The following is a 17,829-nucleotide window of genomic DNA, read 5'->3' as shown; positions in this document are numbered from 1 at the left end:
GCAAACTGAAGCTCTTGAGGGTCATCTGGCTATCAGTGTGCAGCAGATAGGAGTGAAAGCTGTGCAAGAATAAGAATTGCAGACCTGGGAAGTGTAGTCCAGATTAAAAAAAATGGAAGGGGTGTCTGAGCAACAGGAGGAGGAAGGGAATTGTGTGATCAGTTGTGTGTAGTGTATGTACTGAATAAAGTTGGTAGAAAAAAGGAAGGCAGTGTGAAAAAAATCCCCCTTTCCTTTGAAAAAATCAAAACCTGTAATTTCAAAATTTGAAAAATGTCAACCAGTTCTAACATTGAGCCTGAAGAACAGATTCTTACTGCTCTGCTAGTGGCAGGGTGTAGTGCTGGGAGGGTGTTGGAAGAAGATGGATTGCAGTATCTTGACACTACAGAGCATTTCTAATTGCATGAGAAAGGGCAACAAGACAGGAATGAGTAAAGATAAGTGACGTAGTGAAATGATCTATCTACCTTTGCTATTTATGGGGCACAAAACACCAGTTACTTGAATTATACTAAGAAACATGGGTCCAGATTTTGGTAGCTTTACTCATGGTAGATACTTTAACACTTCTTCATATGTCACTCCATTGGCTTCAGTGGGACTATTATCTGAGTTAGGTAGTCTTCAGCATAAATATGGGGGAATTTGTATTAGAAATTGGACCATAGAGATTATAAAGTCATAATCCTAAAATCCTATCTATACAAAAGAGTAATTGATTATAAAGCCAGAAGGGAACATTATGATCATCTAGTCTGAATTCCTGCAAAAGACAAGCCTGTGAATTTCATCAAGTAATTTCTGCATCAGGACCATAACTTCAATTTGAGCTAGAACATATTTTTTAGAAAGACCCTTCAATCTTCATTTAAAGACTTCAAAATACCACATTGGTAGGTAGATTGTTGAAATCTTCTCTTCCACATCATATCTTCCACATATATCCCTTTAGACTGTGATCAAGCCACCTTTTAACCCCACTCTTTGATTAGTTACATGGATTGATCTTCTTAAGTTTCTCACTCTAAACCAGGTTTTCCAGTCCTCAAATTATTCTTATTGCTCTTTTCTGAATCCTTTCATATTTTCAATATCCTTGGAAAAGAGAACACTAGGTGCAAATATGTTAAAACACTGATTGTCCAAATATGTGTCTCCCAGACCTATGCTTAAAAACAAAAAAACTCTAACATGGCTTTATCATGGGTCTCCTTTGGTGTTAAGATCTTGTCTGTAAAGTGCACAGTGCATGATATTACATTTTAGGGCCTGTTTACCCTATAAAAACAGTTATGTTAGAAGACCTGGTTAGATACAGTTAAAAAATCATAATTGTATTAACCATGTCAGGAAGAAGTTATGCTGTAAGTTTGCAGAACTGTGTTTATGTCCCCTGAATATGGTTCTAGGTCTCATTAATTTTCCATCTCAAGGTCCTCTCCCTGCCTCCACTACCCCCACTTTATTTGCTGTTGTTGCATCTCTGATGAACACTTACCATATAAATTGGGATTCTCAATGTCCATACGCTGCTTTTGAGCTTCCAGAAAGACTCGGATGTTGATTCCTTTTGCTATGGAAGCATTACTAATGAATCGAGAAGGGATTTTAGTGCAAATGTTAGGTTCTTCTGTTCCAAACCCCAAATCCAGCAGAATCTCAACTGGATCCTTTTCCCAGAGCTCCAACCATTCAGTGATGCTGTGGATAAAACAAAGACAGTTCATATCACTGTCCTGACATCACCCTTTTTGTTTCGCTACTACATGGTTTTGCCTTTGCTCAGAAATTCTATTTCCTTCCTCCATCTCACTCTCCCCACAGTAGTCCATTAGTTTTAGTTATATTCTTACAGTTCAGAGGCACATGATTTTTTCTCCCAAGGATGCATTAGACTGGAAAGACAAGGTAGATCTAGAGTACTCAGTGAGAGGAACATATGTAGAAGTTGATATTCCTATAGATTGAAATCCTCTTTCTATCCTTGATAGAATAGATAAGACATGCTACAGCAATTCAGCCTTCCTCCCATTGCCTCACAAACATGCCTCAATACTCACCTCTGATGTCAATGGAAAGCTTTGTATCAAGTGCCTACTAATCAGCGGAGGGCCATTTTGTTCTCATTGAAGTGAATGAGAGAACTCCCATTAACTTCAGTGGGAGCAGGATTGGGTGTCATATATCTTTATTCTTTATATTCCATTTATTGGGTTTTTAATCCTCATATATTTGTCACTCTCTAAACAGGACTAATCCCTACCACTTTTGATTGAAAATATCTGGAAACTACTAACCTTTTCGGTGCACTAGCAAGAGAATGGGACGAGTTGAAACTGTTCCATCTTGACATAACAGGAGTTTCTGAAAACTGATGCAGAGATCTACAGGAGTTGGAAAAAGTAACAATGAAGTGTGTTTACTCTTGGGGTCCTTTGAGATGTCATTATGATTTTTTTCCAAAGTAAACATTTGCATTTTGTCTTAGTTTATAATGATACATAATATCAAGGCCTTAGAAGAAGAGCATGTATGATACTGTGGCAATACACTTATTCTCAAGAACAGTATGTTACAGTAGGTGTTAGAATGTAGGTGTTAGGTACCAGTAAATGCTAATTATAAAGGTGGCAGAATGTCTCACTTTTGACAGATGGTGAATCTTTGGGGAACCTTTAGGGAGCACAGTTTCTCTAGCCACCTACTTCTAAAGGATGTAATTGCTGCTAACAAAGTTTCAGATAGAATAGGCTCACTAAGTAGCAACAGCAGGAACTACATTTCAAATTACATCTCAGTTCTTTACATAGTTAAGGTTTCTGACTGTATTTGTAACAAATAATCTGGATAATAATGCCTGTTTTTAAGGAGCTATTCATTGTAGAATGAACATTCTGTAATCTGGTAGTCTTTTTCCAAGGTACAAATTCAATGCTTCTGTAATAGATGGATCTCGCTTTACTCACATGTACCTAAGGTGATTAGGGTCATTAGTATAGTTATGGATGAAAAGTTGGTCCATTCTCTATCCTTCCAAACTGCCACACAAGATACAGTTTAAACAAGATTTAAATTTTGCTTATGTCTTGTACTAAGGTACTAATGTTAAAAAAAACCAAAACAACTATCTACAGAAAACACTTTGTGGTTTCTTTGAAAATATTAAATATAAAATTCCTTCCTTTATATCTAATATAGCCATGCATTGTCTGAAACCTACCTCATATAGCTTTGCACAGTCATTTGCACCATTCCTGGGTTAGCCAAGGAAACTGCAAATGAGAAAATACATTTATACTTGTACTCCTAATGCCGCTCAGGACAGAAATGGTCTCAAACTAGAACAAAAGTAAGATTTATTTTATTGCATGACCATGTTATTTTAGCAAAAGCAGCAAATATGTGAAAACTTTAACTTCATTGTCACACAGATGTGAGATAAGACCCCACAGAGCATGTTAGCCACTGATGATCAACCTACCTAAGCACTGAATTGGGTTCAGTGGTAAGGAAAATAGATAACATAAGAACAGCCATAATGGATCAGACCGAATGTCCATCTAGCTCAGTATCCCATCTTCCAGCAGTGGCCAATGCCAGGTGCTTCAGAGGGAATGAACAGAACAGGTAATCACCAAGTGATCTATCCCCTGTAGCCCATTCCCAACTTCTGGCAAACAGAGGCTAGGGACACCATCTCTGCCTATCCTGGCTAATAGTCATTGACGGACCTATCCTCCATGAACTTATGTAGTTCTTTTTTGAACCCTGTTATAGTCTTGGCCTTCACAACATCATTTGGCAAACAGTTACACAGGTTGACTGATGAGATGTTTTTGGATGCAGTGCACCATTAACAGTATATACCAAACTCCTTATATTTATGTGGAAGGATTCTTAAATGAGTTTCCTTTTCTGTTGCAAAGATCCCCAAAGATACACCTGTCCAAGCTGAGGATTAACCCAGATTCTGATCCCCAAGCTTTGCTGAAGTTTTAATTGTCACCTGAATCAGGAGGGCTAAATTTTTGTAGGGGTAAGAGTATCCACACAGGGGGTTATACTAGCATAACTATATCCATTTAAATTCACACTTTATCTTATACGGGTGTCACTTTCCAGTGTAGACAAGCTTGTAACATCAGATCCAATGCCCAGTGAAGTCAATGGAAAGACTAGGTTTTGGATCAAATCTGTAATGTGTTTGGGGACGAGCTAACATAATCACAGAGCAACTGAAACAGTTTTTGTTAGAGAAATAGTCTGGCTAGGAACTGGAAGTATTGAACACTGGTTTCTGGAGTTCCAAGGTGCTACAGATAGAAGTTATAAGCTATACTTTGTTTATACCAGGGGTCGGCAACCTTTCAGAAATGGTGCGCCGAGTCTTCATTTATTCACTCTAATTTAAAGTGTCGTGTGCCAATAATACATTTTAATGTTTTTAGAAGGTCTCTTTCTATAAATCTATAATATATAACTAAACTATTGTTGTATGTAAATTAAATAAGGCTTTTAAAATGTTTAAGAAGCTTCATTTAAAATTAAATTAAAATGCAGAGCCCCCTGGACCAGTGGCCAGGACTCGGGCAGTGTGAGTGCCACTGAAAATCAGCTTGCGTGCCGCTTTCGGCACGCATGCCATAGGTTGCCTACCCCTGGTTTATATCATCTAATAAACTTGCTCACTACTGTAAATAAGTGAGATTAGGATACAGTGTGCTGTGTCAGTATAACTCATTGCTCCTCCCAACAATGAAATAACACACTCATGGACTCGAAATCTTCCTTGCTGCTTGGAAGTTGGGGCAGAATATTTTCCCATGGTTAACAATAGATGCCGTTCTGTGGCACACTCCAATATCTTTTTACCTCTTTTCTCGAGATTTAAATATTTGCTTTCTATTAACAAAGCTTTGTCTACAAAGAAAGGAAAAAGCATCCTCTCTTGTTCTCTACTGGATTACTTTCCTGCTCATAAATCCGAACACAAATTCTTGTGGTTTACTCACTGCAAGGATAACCATCAAAATTATGAACAAAAAGGATGTTGGCATTCTGTAATTGCTATGGCAACATAAACCAGAACTTCTAAGAGCAAACTCTGTGCTCCATTTGCACAAGAATCTGCTACTTGTCTCATGACACAACGTATACTCTTTTCCGGTTTTATGCAATCAAAAGCTGGAGATGCATTATAAAAAGGTTGGGTGCCTGTCAAAGGCAAAAGAAAAAAACATGGGACGTTATTAGAATTCTTCCTTGATAGGGCCTGCCAACTTTTCCTTCCAAAAGAACTTGATGCCCTGCCAACAGAAATTTAACATTATAGTAAACTCCTCAATAGTCTGTATTACTGAGATAGAAACAAACACATGCACCACCAATGTAAAAGTACCGCACTGTGGAAGCTGCTGCTGTGTGTTAATCTGAAATGATTGTAGTTTTCGGTGTTTTGAGTAGCCATGGAACATAACTAGTGTGTCACCAGCAGGCTTAGACACAATATAGAACCATTTATCTTTGCATCTGAGGGTACCTGCTGAGTAGAGTTTCATCCATAGGTGAGCTCTCCACTTCCCTTTCCTTCTTGAGCCTTAATCAGAAGATCTGCAAACTGGCAGACTGCGATTGTAAGGGGATATATAGAAAGAGAACCTACAAATTCTCAAACTAAGAGGCCATAAGGCAGTGTGATGGTACAGTAGGTACAGTTTCTGATCTCTAAAAATGTGTTTATTCTAGATTCTGAAAACATTTCATCTGATTACTGAGCTGGAATATACTTTTGGGAAGACAATGCCCTTTAGAAATCAGTCAGAAAAAGCTTATGACAACAACACAAAACAAAAAAGTTTTTTTCAGCCGACAACAGTGTTAGTTGGTGCTGTGTTTGCAGGAAAAGATGTACTTACATATGTGCAGTAAGGAATACATTTTGCAGGGTTAAATGTAATATCGAATACTTGAGAGGGACTAGGACACTTTAGCAGCACAGAAAATGCTGGATATTAAGAGACGATAAGAGGAAATTTCATTTTGAAGTTCTATACCTCTTAATTTTGAGCAAATAGGAAGTTGAGAATATCACGTTAGAATGTGAGCAGCATTATTAAGCGGTTATTTGGATCCACAGCAGGTACTCAAGATTTGAAAGCTTTGGTGGACTTACATATCTGAGAGGGAACAAGGGGTTGGGGTTTTTGGCTCCCTTTCATGTTCCCCCATCACTGACATAACCCAGAGATCTGTTACCCTTAGTTAACAAGTACATTAGGAGAGAGGTCACAATCAAAGCAAGAATTAAAGCAGATCAAATCAAACACCCCAAAAGCAAAGTGGGCCAGATCATCCACTGGTAGAAATCTGCATAAGTATCTCCATTAACTTGAGTGGAGATACACAAATTTACATCCACTGAGGATCTGGAGATTAAAGAGGTCTCTGCTGAGTACTAGTTTGGGAGTCTTCTGATTGAGACTCCAGAGGGAGAAGGAACAGAAAGTTTACCTATGGATGAAAGGCTCTACACAGCAGATGCAAAGACAAATGGAGAGCTGTGCCTTTTAGTATTGTACAAATGAACAACTCTTCAGAGGAACAAGACAAATGGTGAAACGTCTACTGATTGTTTATTAATCATGGAGGTGCTAGTTAATCCTTTGCCCAGAGAGGCAGATCTCCCAGATTTTTTGTTTTACCTGATTTTTCTCTGTCTTGTAAATCTTCACTTGTAGATAAGCTGTAAATATAAGATGTGGTTTTTAAAAAAGAAGGAATTAAATCTCCATACAAAGCATGATACTCAGCTGCTCCTTCATTAAATAGATATGGTTGGGGGATGTAGTTTCATAGAAAAGTACAGCACTAGGCATTCAATGTATATTAGAGCTGCCATGTATGTATGGTGGTGAGGAAAATATTCCCTGTGCCCAACTTAATTTCTACCAGTACATGCCTCCTCTCCCACTCCCCAACATTCAGAGACCTTAATTAAGCACTAAGGGTCCAATCTTGCAGCCCTTGCTACGGACAAAGCCTCTGTTTATGTTCCTGAAAATTTTGCCTAAGCAAAGCCTGTGGTTTATGGTCCTAAATCTATCAAAGACTAAAATTATGGCTTCCCCTGTCCACATGGACTAGTGTGGGAAGAGGCTGAACAAAGCCTTACCCTTTTTAGTGCACCCACACCGGAGGCAGCCATAATCTGGTTCCCACTAGATCCAATACGTGTGGTGAGGTGGTCACTAGTTTTCAGTATTGCACTAAATGACCAGGTGGGGCATGGCTGGGTGGGACAGGCCATGGTGATGGTCCTGCCCACACTAAGCCTAGAGAGTGCTGGCAGGCTTCTTACATCCTTTTATACTCAACACCATGCCTCCAGACACTGTTCCTAAGGCTGTGTCATTCCTTCTCCCTGGTGCAATTCTGTCTATGAAGAGGCAGAATGTAGTTCTAGCTACTGAAATACCTAGTCAGTGCTATTGGCTACAACTGAGCAAAATTCAGAATTTATGTTCCTTGGAAAATTCCAATATTTGTTTTCATCACAAATTGGATAAAACAGCGAAATCTTATTTTTTCTCGTGGAACAAAATATTCTGAAAAATGTTGATTTGGAAATGTTTAAACATTTCACTTTGCCATTTTCTGTAGAAACAAAACATTTCAACAGAAGTACAGCCCCCCCAACCCGTATGAGAGAATGGGAAAGTGTACTACAACTCCCGTGAGGCAATGCACCACAATAGGGAAATATAGTTTAATGTTGAATTGATTCAAAACAAAACATTTTGAACACACCTAAAAATCAGATATTTAGTTTTGATTTTTCCAATGGAAAATTAAAAATTTCTGCAAAATTTCAATTTTCCCACAGAAAATTTCAATTTTTCAGAAACTACATTGTCCATCAGAAAATCATCCCAATGGAAAATTCCTGGCCAGCTCTACTGTTGCTATCAGTAAATGCACAGGCATAATTTGAGGATGCAGCCAATACTTATTCAATAACATGACCAAAACTTACAAGAACCCAGAATCCAGCCAGTGGCGAATATTTTCTTCTTTAGAATCTTCTAAAAATAATGATAAAAAAAAGATATAGGATCATTGGCTACAATTTCTGATTTGTTTATAGCCATTTACTACATGACTGAACTGCTTCATTTCCCAGTGCCATTAATCCCAGAATTTGTAAAAGCTATCCAGGGAAAGACTGACATAATTTCATTTCAATAACTTGAGTTCTTTCTAAATGAAGTTTCATTGCGGTAGGCACTATACAAAAACATAGTAAGAGACAGTCCCTGCCCCCAAAATGGTACAATTTAAATGGAGAAGATGATTAAAAGGTAGGAGAAAGGAAGGATTATTATCCCTATTTTATATATGGGGAAACTGAGGCACAGAGCGATAATTATTTAATCGCTAAAAATGCTACAATACAATATGTATTAATGCTTTTTTTTTTTGCTTCTTGGTGTTCAGATAAATCATCAGTTTAAAAAATAGCCTAGCTGTCACCACTGAGTCTTTAATTAATTAGGGTATTAGGATTAAAGTTCATTGAAAGAGTAGTCCCTGGAAGTTCGTGCACTGTCAGATGTTAGATACTGCATTCACCAAAATATAAATAAGAGATGGTCAGAAAAATACAACAAAAATAAAATTTTTAACAAAACCAGTAATTGGGCTGTGGATTTTTCACTCCCCTGAGAAACATAGTTATATTGACCTAATTTCCTAGTGTGACCAGGCCTAAATCAGTTTAAAGCCTGTTCAAATTAAACCAGTGCAACATGAATGTAAAGAAGGCTTAGGTTTGTTTTGCATCTTTTCCCACTGTGCAGGCACACTAACAGATCAGGGCCTAAAATGGAAACAACAACAACAACAAACAAAACAAAAACCCCACCCCAAAACAACACACACAGATTCAAAGAAACTCGTGTTTAATACATCTTACAAATCTTGCTTGTTTCACAATATATCAACCTATAGACAGAGCTCATCCTTTAGCTCAAGTGGGAGAGGCCTGCATTTCCACAGTGTATGGTTTGGGGTTAACAAAATAATTTTAAAATAGTAGATAATACACTGATACCTCTTTTAGCCAATAAACATCAACCAACCAAAAAATACCCTGAAACAAATCAGCCTTAAAAAGTAAACCAATAAAATCTAAAAAGTCACAAAACAAAAACTTACTGCAAGCAGAGTTTACACCCTGAAAAAGGAGAAGTGCCAGGGACTTCATGAAGCCCACTAAGGACTTTGCTATTCCTCCCAAGTTTTACATAAGGGGCTCAAATCCTATGGTGATAGGTGACAGCATAAAACCTTAAAATAACTAGAAATGAAATATAGAATAGAGAAGGGACAAGACTGGGGATCAATCTAATGGAAGCAACTGGCAAATATAGCAGTCAAGCAAACTCAACAAAAATAAAAGGTCTGCTTTTATTGTACATTCAGGGTATGTCTACACTATGGGATTATTCCGATTTTACATAAACCGGTTTTGTAAAACAGATTGTATAAAGTCGAGTGCACGTGGCCACACTAAGCACATTAATTCAGTGGTGTGTGTCCATGGTCCGAGGCTAGTGTCGATTTCTGGAGCGTTGCACTGTGGGTAGCTATTTCGTAGCTATCCCATAGTTCCCACAGTGTCCCCCGCCCCTTGGACTTCTGGGTTGAGATCCCAATGCCTGATGGGGCAAAAATCATTGTCGCGGGTGGTTCTGGGTAAATGTCATCAGTCATTCCTTCCTCCGGTAAAGCACCAGCAGACAATCATTTCGCTCTCTTTTTCCCTGGATTGCCCTGGCAGACACCATAGCACGGCAACCATACTGTCACTGTATGTGTACTGGATGCTGCTGACAGAGGCAATACTGCAGCACTACGCAGCAGCATTCATTTGCCTTTGCATGACAGCGGAGACGGTTATCAGTTATTCTGTACTGTCTGCTGCGCCATCTGAGATGACGGTTATCTGTCGTTTTGTTACCATCTGCTTGCTGTAATGGGTTGCCCGGCTGAGCTTGGCCGGGGGCGCCAAAGACAAATGGGAATGACTCCCCGAGCCATCCCTCCTTTATGGTAATCTAAAATAGAGTCAGTCCTGCCTGAGAATATGGGAAGCTGTACTAGAGAACCATGTATAGAGAACCAGAGAGCCACAGCTGCTCTGGTGTCAGATCCCTCAGAATGATGAGCTGCATGCCATTCACGGGAGATGCCCCTGCAACAACCCCACCCATTGCTTCCTCCTCCACAACCTCCTGGGCTACGTGGCAGTGTCTCCCCCATTTTGGTGTTGATGAAGTAATAAAGAATGCAGGAATAGAGACACTGACTTGTTAGGGGAATAAAATAGAGGCGGAGGCAGCCTCCAACTGCTATTAGTCCAGGTAGGACATTAAAGTGGTGTGGAGGAGAAGCCCCAGCATCCTTGCTCGCTATGATAAGTCCAGGCAGGGACAGAATTTTTCTTTCACACTGTGAAGGAGGGGGCTGATGGAGCTACAGCCCCAGTTGCTACGATGAGACGGTTACCAGCTGTTTCGTACCAATTTCTACTGGAATGACAGGGAGTCATTCCTATTTTTACCCAGACACCCCGGTGGCCTTCCTGGGGCACCAGGGGCACTCAGCAGGATAGCAAGCAATTTGTACCATCTGACACTGGGGAAGAGGGCGGATACTGCTCTTTACTGCTCGCAGCATCGCGTCTAGCCAGGCAGCATTCAGAGACATTAGGGTGACACTGAAAAAGTCAAGAACCAATTTTTTTCCCTTTTCTTTCCATGGGGGGAGGGTGTAAATACGAGCTATACCGTGACCACTGCCGGACAATGTGTTTTGATTCTCTAACATGGCCGCCAGGTTGAGAGCTCACTCCCGCAAGTCGACGAAATGGCTCTGAGTCTCGACGAGCCTGTTGATATTGAGGAAAGGTCCCGTGGGCCTGCTTGCTCAGTCTGAGAGTCCGTGCCTCAAGTCTCAGCCTCGGCCCCTTCCCTCCATGCATCCAGTGTCTGATTCTGCTGTTGGCTTCATTTACGTAGTTTCCTTTAATTGTCTATCAGCTTTCTACCCAGCAAGGGAGAACTCGTTGTGTGGACTCTGTCATAGCCTGTGAGAATCTTTTGTTCTAATGGCTCTTTGGTCATATATGTGTTTCCTAAATTGCTTCTCGTAATGTACTAGCCGTCTTTCTTGAATTAGTAGAGAGACAGCCCATATAATTGTCCCATACAATCTTTTTTAAATGGGATAAGCTGATGCGATCATTTTTTAAAACTCGCTAAAACTAAAAATATCTCCCGTTAGATAGATTGTTCACAAAAGTCATGCGTCTGCTCTCCTATGACATGAAGCCAGGCAGCTCTTGTATAATTTTGGTGAGAGATCTTGGAGAGACATTTGTCTCCCCGAAAACCCCGTTAACGAGCAGCTAGGATAGTGCTTAGAATAATGCTGAAAACACTCGTGTAGAATTACAATCACGGTGAAACTAATGACTATATTATAAAAAAGTATTGCCAGAATTTCGCGGGGAACGGGATACTATTTCCTGTCAATCTAACACCCATGAGTTTGCCCAGCTCAGTATCGAAGTGGTATCAGAATGCGAGCTATTGTGAATAATGAAGCGAGTGTGACGTGTGGGGCCTACTTAAACTTTATTGCAAACTAGGTGGGACACTCATAACGCTCAAGTATCTGACCTCGAGGAGGTTCCAATTATTCCTCGCGCGTTCGGTATTTTGTATGACCTAGTTGCCCTCATATGCCCTCACCCTTAATCTGTCAGTTCAATGTACGGTCTTATCATAACATCTTTTTATCAAAGCGGGCTAGGCTCTTAAAATATCTCTCATGTTGGGAGAGTAGAAGAATACATAACGTGGTAAAAAGTGAACACAAAGCGCAAACTAGCACGGACGTTTGAAGCCTGCCCTTCCTAGAAACACTTCCTCAGTGAGCGATTTATATATTAAAAAACATGATTGTGCTCCTCATCTATGTCTAGCAGTTTGACTATACTAAGCTATGAGTGCGATGAAACCAAAATGGAGTTCTCCCTTGGCTAAGCCGTTAATAAAAGGAAGCATTCAGTGGTGTTTTGTATATAAATAATTGTTGCGCGCAATATGGAGGTAGGGATTGCAAGCTTTTCGTGCCACACCTTTTCTACTAGTATACTCCACCTCCAGACATTTTAATAAGATAATATAATTGTTAGGGATCTACGCTAGCTTAGCTTTGATTATTCATGACACTTCCAAAACTCGTGTTGTGTTACATATACTAGTTGTGTAAATATTAGTTCAGGTTTATATTTGTATCGGTGGATTCACCAAGTAGTTATTACGGCGTAAGACATTGTCGGCTCCGTTGGCAGCAATCAGATTTGTACATGCTAATAGGGTCACTGGTATTGTTTCGGTTGGGAGAACTCGACCTATATTTGACCCTTTAATCGTAGAGCATATGAGAATGGACAAATTATATATTGTTAAGATATGAACACAATAAATAAATAAAGATTATACGATATTCGGACCTTATGTGGGATAAATAGATAGCTTGATATGTCCTGAGACTTCGTGTTTTTCAATTTGCTTCATAAGTCGTCCACCGTGGTGATGCAATATGCACACATATCATTCGTTTAGTGTAAGTCCAAGGTTGCGCTACAGCGCAAAGAAAAACCATTTGTCTGAACTATGCCTGGCTCAATAATTCCTATTGTGTGTCAGATAAGAAAGTGTAACTTTGTAAGAATCCGAGGCTACCAAGGCTCGGGAATCCGGGAGATGGTCCTCCTCGCGGCACTGGGCGGGGGAAAGGGGGCAGGTGTCTGGGTTTGCGAACGCTCTGCGCTGTGTTGAGAAGATGAACCAAGAGGATTGGTCCCATAACAGCCGCTAGACCGTCGCTGCTGGCGCAGTTGCAGCACACAGTCATCCCATGGTTGGCTGGCGTAAGTTGCGGGGCATGAGAATGGCGTGCGGCTGCTCCTCAGAGGTCCAACAATATCACAGCGATCTATCTCGCTCTTCCTCTGCTCTTACGCACTCTCTAATGGATTTCAAGCTGCCTACCACCCAGGGCCTCTCCGCCTGAGACAGCAGGAAGCTCTGCACGACCATCGCGAGTTCGGTTTAATCACGCCCGCAAGACTCTTGAACGCCATGTGGGAGCTCTCAAGAGGCACACCCGTGGCTGCAGAAGAAAAGGAATCATTCATATTTAATACATTTAATACTTTCATCTATGTGAGTACATTTTGTGCGACTGCCACAATGCTAACTGTATGCAAGCACTATTATGACAGATGGCACTTGTCCTCCAATGCATGTGTCTGGCTACAAGTCGCGGTGGCGCTTGGCTTAAATTATAGAATTCACGACGTTGATATATTGAGTCCAGCGCTCCTTATAGTAATAGTTGAACTTGGATCCTTCGAGATAAGCCCAGCGGCCGCCTAGGTTTGGCCCATTCTCACCATTGACCCTCGCACTCCTCCTACCATTTCATGCCTGTCTCCTGTACATAGAACTGGCGCGACCAGAAGTCAGAGTGTCCACTCACTTTGCTTTTCGTCGTTCTGACACGTCATCAGCTCCCTGATGCTTTAAAATTAGTTCAGGTAATTTGTCGACGAGGAGTTAGTGTCTGTGAAGCTGCATCGGAGCTCTGCTGCTCCCACTGTGGTTCTCGTCCTCTCCGGCGCGAATAGACGTGGCGACGCTATCGTTCTCCACAGCTCGTCCTCCCACCTTCCGGGCACGATGGTTGCTATCAGTCATTGCTAGTGGGCAGTAACACGCGAATGGGCACTCCGGGTTCTGCTCACTGTCTCTGTCTACTTGTGTCAGGGCTACATGTGGCTCGTGCACCTGCCCGGGTGCATCGATTGCGTGGTGTCCCTCGACAGTTAGCGTAGCTGCGATGGATAGAAATGTAAAAGATCTTTGCCATGGTCATAGCAGGCCTTTACTCGTCTACCAGGCTTAGCATGTTCAGCTGATAACCTTCCACATCAGTCAGCATCACCATTAGTCTGCAGTAAACAAACAAAAAAAATTTCGGTCCTGACTTAACCTTTCCAAGTGCTTGCTGTTCAATGCCTGCCCAAGCGCTCCAATGAAGCAACGTTCTAACAAAATCACTGTAGCATGAATTCACATTTTCAACAAGATGTTTTCGGAGGTGTGTGTTGTGATGACAGATGGAGGCCAGACTGCATCGGAGATTTTAAGACGAGGAGAGGATTAAGCCACATAAGAGCAGCTATTTAAGAGCTTTTTTTTATCATAAGAGACAAAGAGAAAAGGGAGGAAGGGAAGCATTGGGTTAGGTTGAGTCTCTTCATGTTTTTTTAAATTAATCTGGAAAAAAATTTCTGCGAGTTCGAATGACAAACACTGGGGCTTGAGAAAGGCACAGTTTAGCAGGTAATACCGATTTTAGCGCTACTCCTCTCGTTGGGGAGGAGTACAGAAACCGATTTAAAGAGCCCTTTATAGCGATATAAAGGGCCTCATTGTGTGGACGGGTGCAGCGTTAAATCGGTTTAAATGCGCAGTGTAGACCAGGCTTCATATACTCCCCACTTAAGGCTCTTTGGTACTGAAAACCTGTGTGACATTCTTGTTTATAGCTTGTATCACCAGAGTTATTAGGAGATAATGCAATAGTATTAATGCTTATCACTGTGTAATTGTTTCCACTGTGTAATTATTTGCATATTGGCTATTGTGGAATTATTGTAAAATGACACAATTATTTCAAGGCAGTTATATGACTATAAGCCTGATCTTACTTCTAGTGCAGTGTGTGCCTTTGAACTCATTCATTAGTGCAGTCGCTACAGCGCAAGAAAAAATGCCATTATCCTCTGTCATAATAGGCTTTTAAGAATCCCAGGAATGCCATTCTCGGTCTCACCAAGCTGTGAAAGAGGAAGAGGGTTGTCTACTACAGTTGGAGTCACAGAATCTTCATTCAGGTGAGTCCATGATGCCTTGGCAAATAACAGGATATCCCTCTTGTTCATTTCAAAGGTACTGCTGGTCCCATGACAGCAAGACTCTGAAGCCATCCCAGGGTGCAAGTTTGTGAGCTAAGAAAACAGATACAAAGAAAATCATGTTTAATACATTTAACAAATCCTGGCTGTTTTACACTATAGCAACCTATAGACAGAGTTCATCCTTTCGCTCAAGTGGGAGAGGCCTGCATTTCCACAGTGAATTTAAGGCAATGGACTGGAATTCAGGGTGCCTGGGTTCAATGCCTGATTTTACCATAGACTTCCTGTATGAACTTGGGAAAGTCACTTCACCTGTCTGCATCTCAGCTCCCTGTCTGTAATGCGGATATGTTTGAATTGTAAGGTTTTTGGGGCAGGGACTGTTTCTTACTATGTGTTTGTACCGTGTCCAGTACAATGTGTCCCTGGTCTCAGATGGTCCTGTAAGGTGCTACTGCAATACAAATGTAAAATATCTTTGCCATGGTCATTGCAGGCCCATCTTACTCTCTACCAGGCTTAGCATGGTTCAGCTGTTAACCTTCCACAATTCAGTCCAGCAAATCACCCATTAAGTCTGCAGTAAAAAAAACAAAAAAAATGGTCCTGACTCAACCTTCCAAGTGCTGCTGTTCAATCTGCCCAAGCGCTCCAATGAAGCAACGTTCTAACAAATATCACTGTAGGCATGAATCACATTTTCAACAAGATTGTTTTCGCAGTGTGTGTGTGATGACAGATGGAGGCCAGACTGCATCGGAGATTTTAAGAGAGGAGAGGATTAAGCCACATAAGAGCAGCTTTTAAGAGCTTTTTTTATCATAAGAGACAGAGAGAAAAGGAGAGGAAGGGGAGCATTGGTTAGGTTGTCTCTCTCATTTTTTAAATTAATCTGGAAAAAAAATTTTCTGCGTCAATGACAACACTGGCTTGAGAAAGGCACAGTTTAGCAAGCATTGGGAAAGTCTCGCCTCCTTGCTTGGCTAAGGTACTTCATTTCTAGCCACAGTCTCCGCCAGGAAATCCAACCTCTTCTTGGGCAGAGAATCTGCCCATCAAGTGGCATAGTAGCCAACAGTGGGGCAGTTTAGTGACGCTTTCAAAGTTTCCTTTCAAAGTTTGTTCTGTTAGAACAAGATCTTTTCCAATGTTTGTTCTGTGAGAACTACACACAATAAGCCTGAAACTGAATGTAACTGAAAAGGCCAGAGCCTACCCAGCAAAGTGTCTGTAACTAGGGTGTAAAAAAATCCCCCTGTTGTCTGTCTTTTGTGGATGGTTTTAAGATTAATGAACTGGGATTCTTAACATCCTTTTAAACCACTTTTTTTTTTTTGTTGGCTGAAGCTCATTCATGGAACGTTGGCCTACATGACCTGGTCTACCCATTGAGTTCCTTCCTTTCTAAGGTGACCTGGGTGCTTCCGAAAGAACTAGAGAGTAAAGTCCTCTATTTATGCTTCCCTATGCTGCGCTGCCAGCGTGCTCCTTCCTTTTCTTGGAGGGAGTCTAGTGCATTCAAACTCCTTTTGTCCAGATTACGGCAGGCAATGGAGAGGGACATAGTGTGGAGGAAGGGGATGGAGAGAGGGAAGAAGAGAACAAAGGAAGCATTTCTCCACACACTCACACCTTGTGCACGATCCCAGTCCTGGCACTCGGTGAGAGAAGTAAATAAAACATTCCTTACAGCAAAAAACATTTGGCTGTTTCCAAGTGAAGATAATCCGGAGTAATCACACTGGGTACAGAGTGACCTCCCTCTCTCCCTCCTTGGAAACATAGCAGTGTCTGGGGGGATACATGTGAGGTCTTCTCTATGTGAACAGTTTTGGCCAACATATTGCAAGGAGACAAGGGTGAAGGACAGAGCTATGACTTTCCATCTCTGCTTACCTGCTAGGCAGGGGAGGAGGGGGAGGCAGAGAAGTGGGCATACAGTGCATCTCAGCCCTATGCCTACAGGCCCAACCTCTGTAGAGGCTGTGCCAGCATATATAAGGCAGGGAGATCTAACTTCTCCTTACACTCATGCAAGGCTACACAGCCTTCCTCGCTCTTGAGCCCATAGTGAAGATATGGGACTACAGGAACTACTGTCTGCAAGGAAGTGGAATCCTATGCTTGTCAGGAAAAAAAATGCTTGGAAAGTTGGACACACAAAGGATGTAAATCCACACCTTTCACAATAGCAAAGAGTCCTGTGGCACCTTATAGACTAACAGAAGTATTGGAGCATGAGCTTTCGTGGGTGAATACCCACTTTGTCGGATGCATGTCATGCTCCAATACTTCTGTTAGTCTATAAGGTGCCACAGGACTCTTTGCTGCTTTTACAGATCCAGACTAACATGGCAACCCCTCTGATACCTTTTACAATGTGGAGAGGAGATCTCTTTTTTTTCATCATTTCCAGCAGAAACAGAAGGTGAGATGCTGTGAATGTCTGAAGGTGAAGGACAAAAATTCAGATATAGCTTAGTTCAGTGTGCCTAGTTTCAAGTTTTGTATCCGGGGGCCTGATTCTCCTGTACCTTGTATAGTCCTTTTTACCTAGACAAAATCGGTGTAAAATACTACCAAATCCAAACTGGAGTGTATTGTACCCATTTTCCCCTGATGTAAATGACTACACAAGGTGCAGGGCAATAGAGAATCAAGCCTTATATCTGGAGATGTATATAGGTAACTCCCATTAGCCTTAATTATTCTTAGCAACATTAACTTCTTTTCCATGGATAGTGGAAGAGCTCCTTTTGATTTCCTATTAA

General features: G+C 41.2%; 1 protein-coding gene across 1 annotated transcript in view; it reads right to left on the bottom strand.

Moving 5' to 3' along the window:
- The window catches only part of ITPRID1 (ITPR interacting domain containing 1), a 62,589-nt gene extending 46,868 nt beyond the window's left edge, over positions 1–15,721 (bottom strand). The window contains exons 1-7 of the mRNA XM_075062572.1: positions 15,675–15,721; positions 14,974–15,148; positions 8,036–8,084; positions 6,705–6,745; positions 3,224–3,275; positions 2,301–2,387; positions 1,502–1,704 (exon numbers count right to left, since the gene is read on the bottom strand). Of these exons, the coding sequence (XP_074918673.1) occupies positions 1,502–1,704; positions 2,301–2,387; positions 3,224–3,275; positions 6,705–6,745; positions 8,036–8,084; positions 14,974–15,127 (586 nt within the window). The 5' untranslated portion in view covers positions 15,128–15,148; positions 15,675–15,721. The remainder of the gene's footprint in view (positions 1–1,501; positions 1,705–2,300; positions 2,388–3,223; positions 3,276–6,704; positions 6,746–8,035; positions 8,085–14,973; positions 15,149–15,674) is intronic.
- Between the last annotated feature and the right edge of the window lie 2,108 nt (positions 15,722–17,829).

The sequence above is a fragment of the Chelonoidis abingdonii genome, chromosome 2 (assembly GCF_003597395.2).
Source record: "Chelonoidis abingdonii isolate Lonesome George chromosome 2, CheloAbing_2.0, whole genome shotgun sequence".
Classification (NCBI taxonomy): Eukaryota; Metazoa; Chordata; order Testudines; family Testudinidae; genus Chelonoidis; species Chelonoidis abingdonii.
Note: the sequence above shows the minus strand (reverse complement) of the source record. Positions and strands in the feature narration are given on the sequence as shown.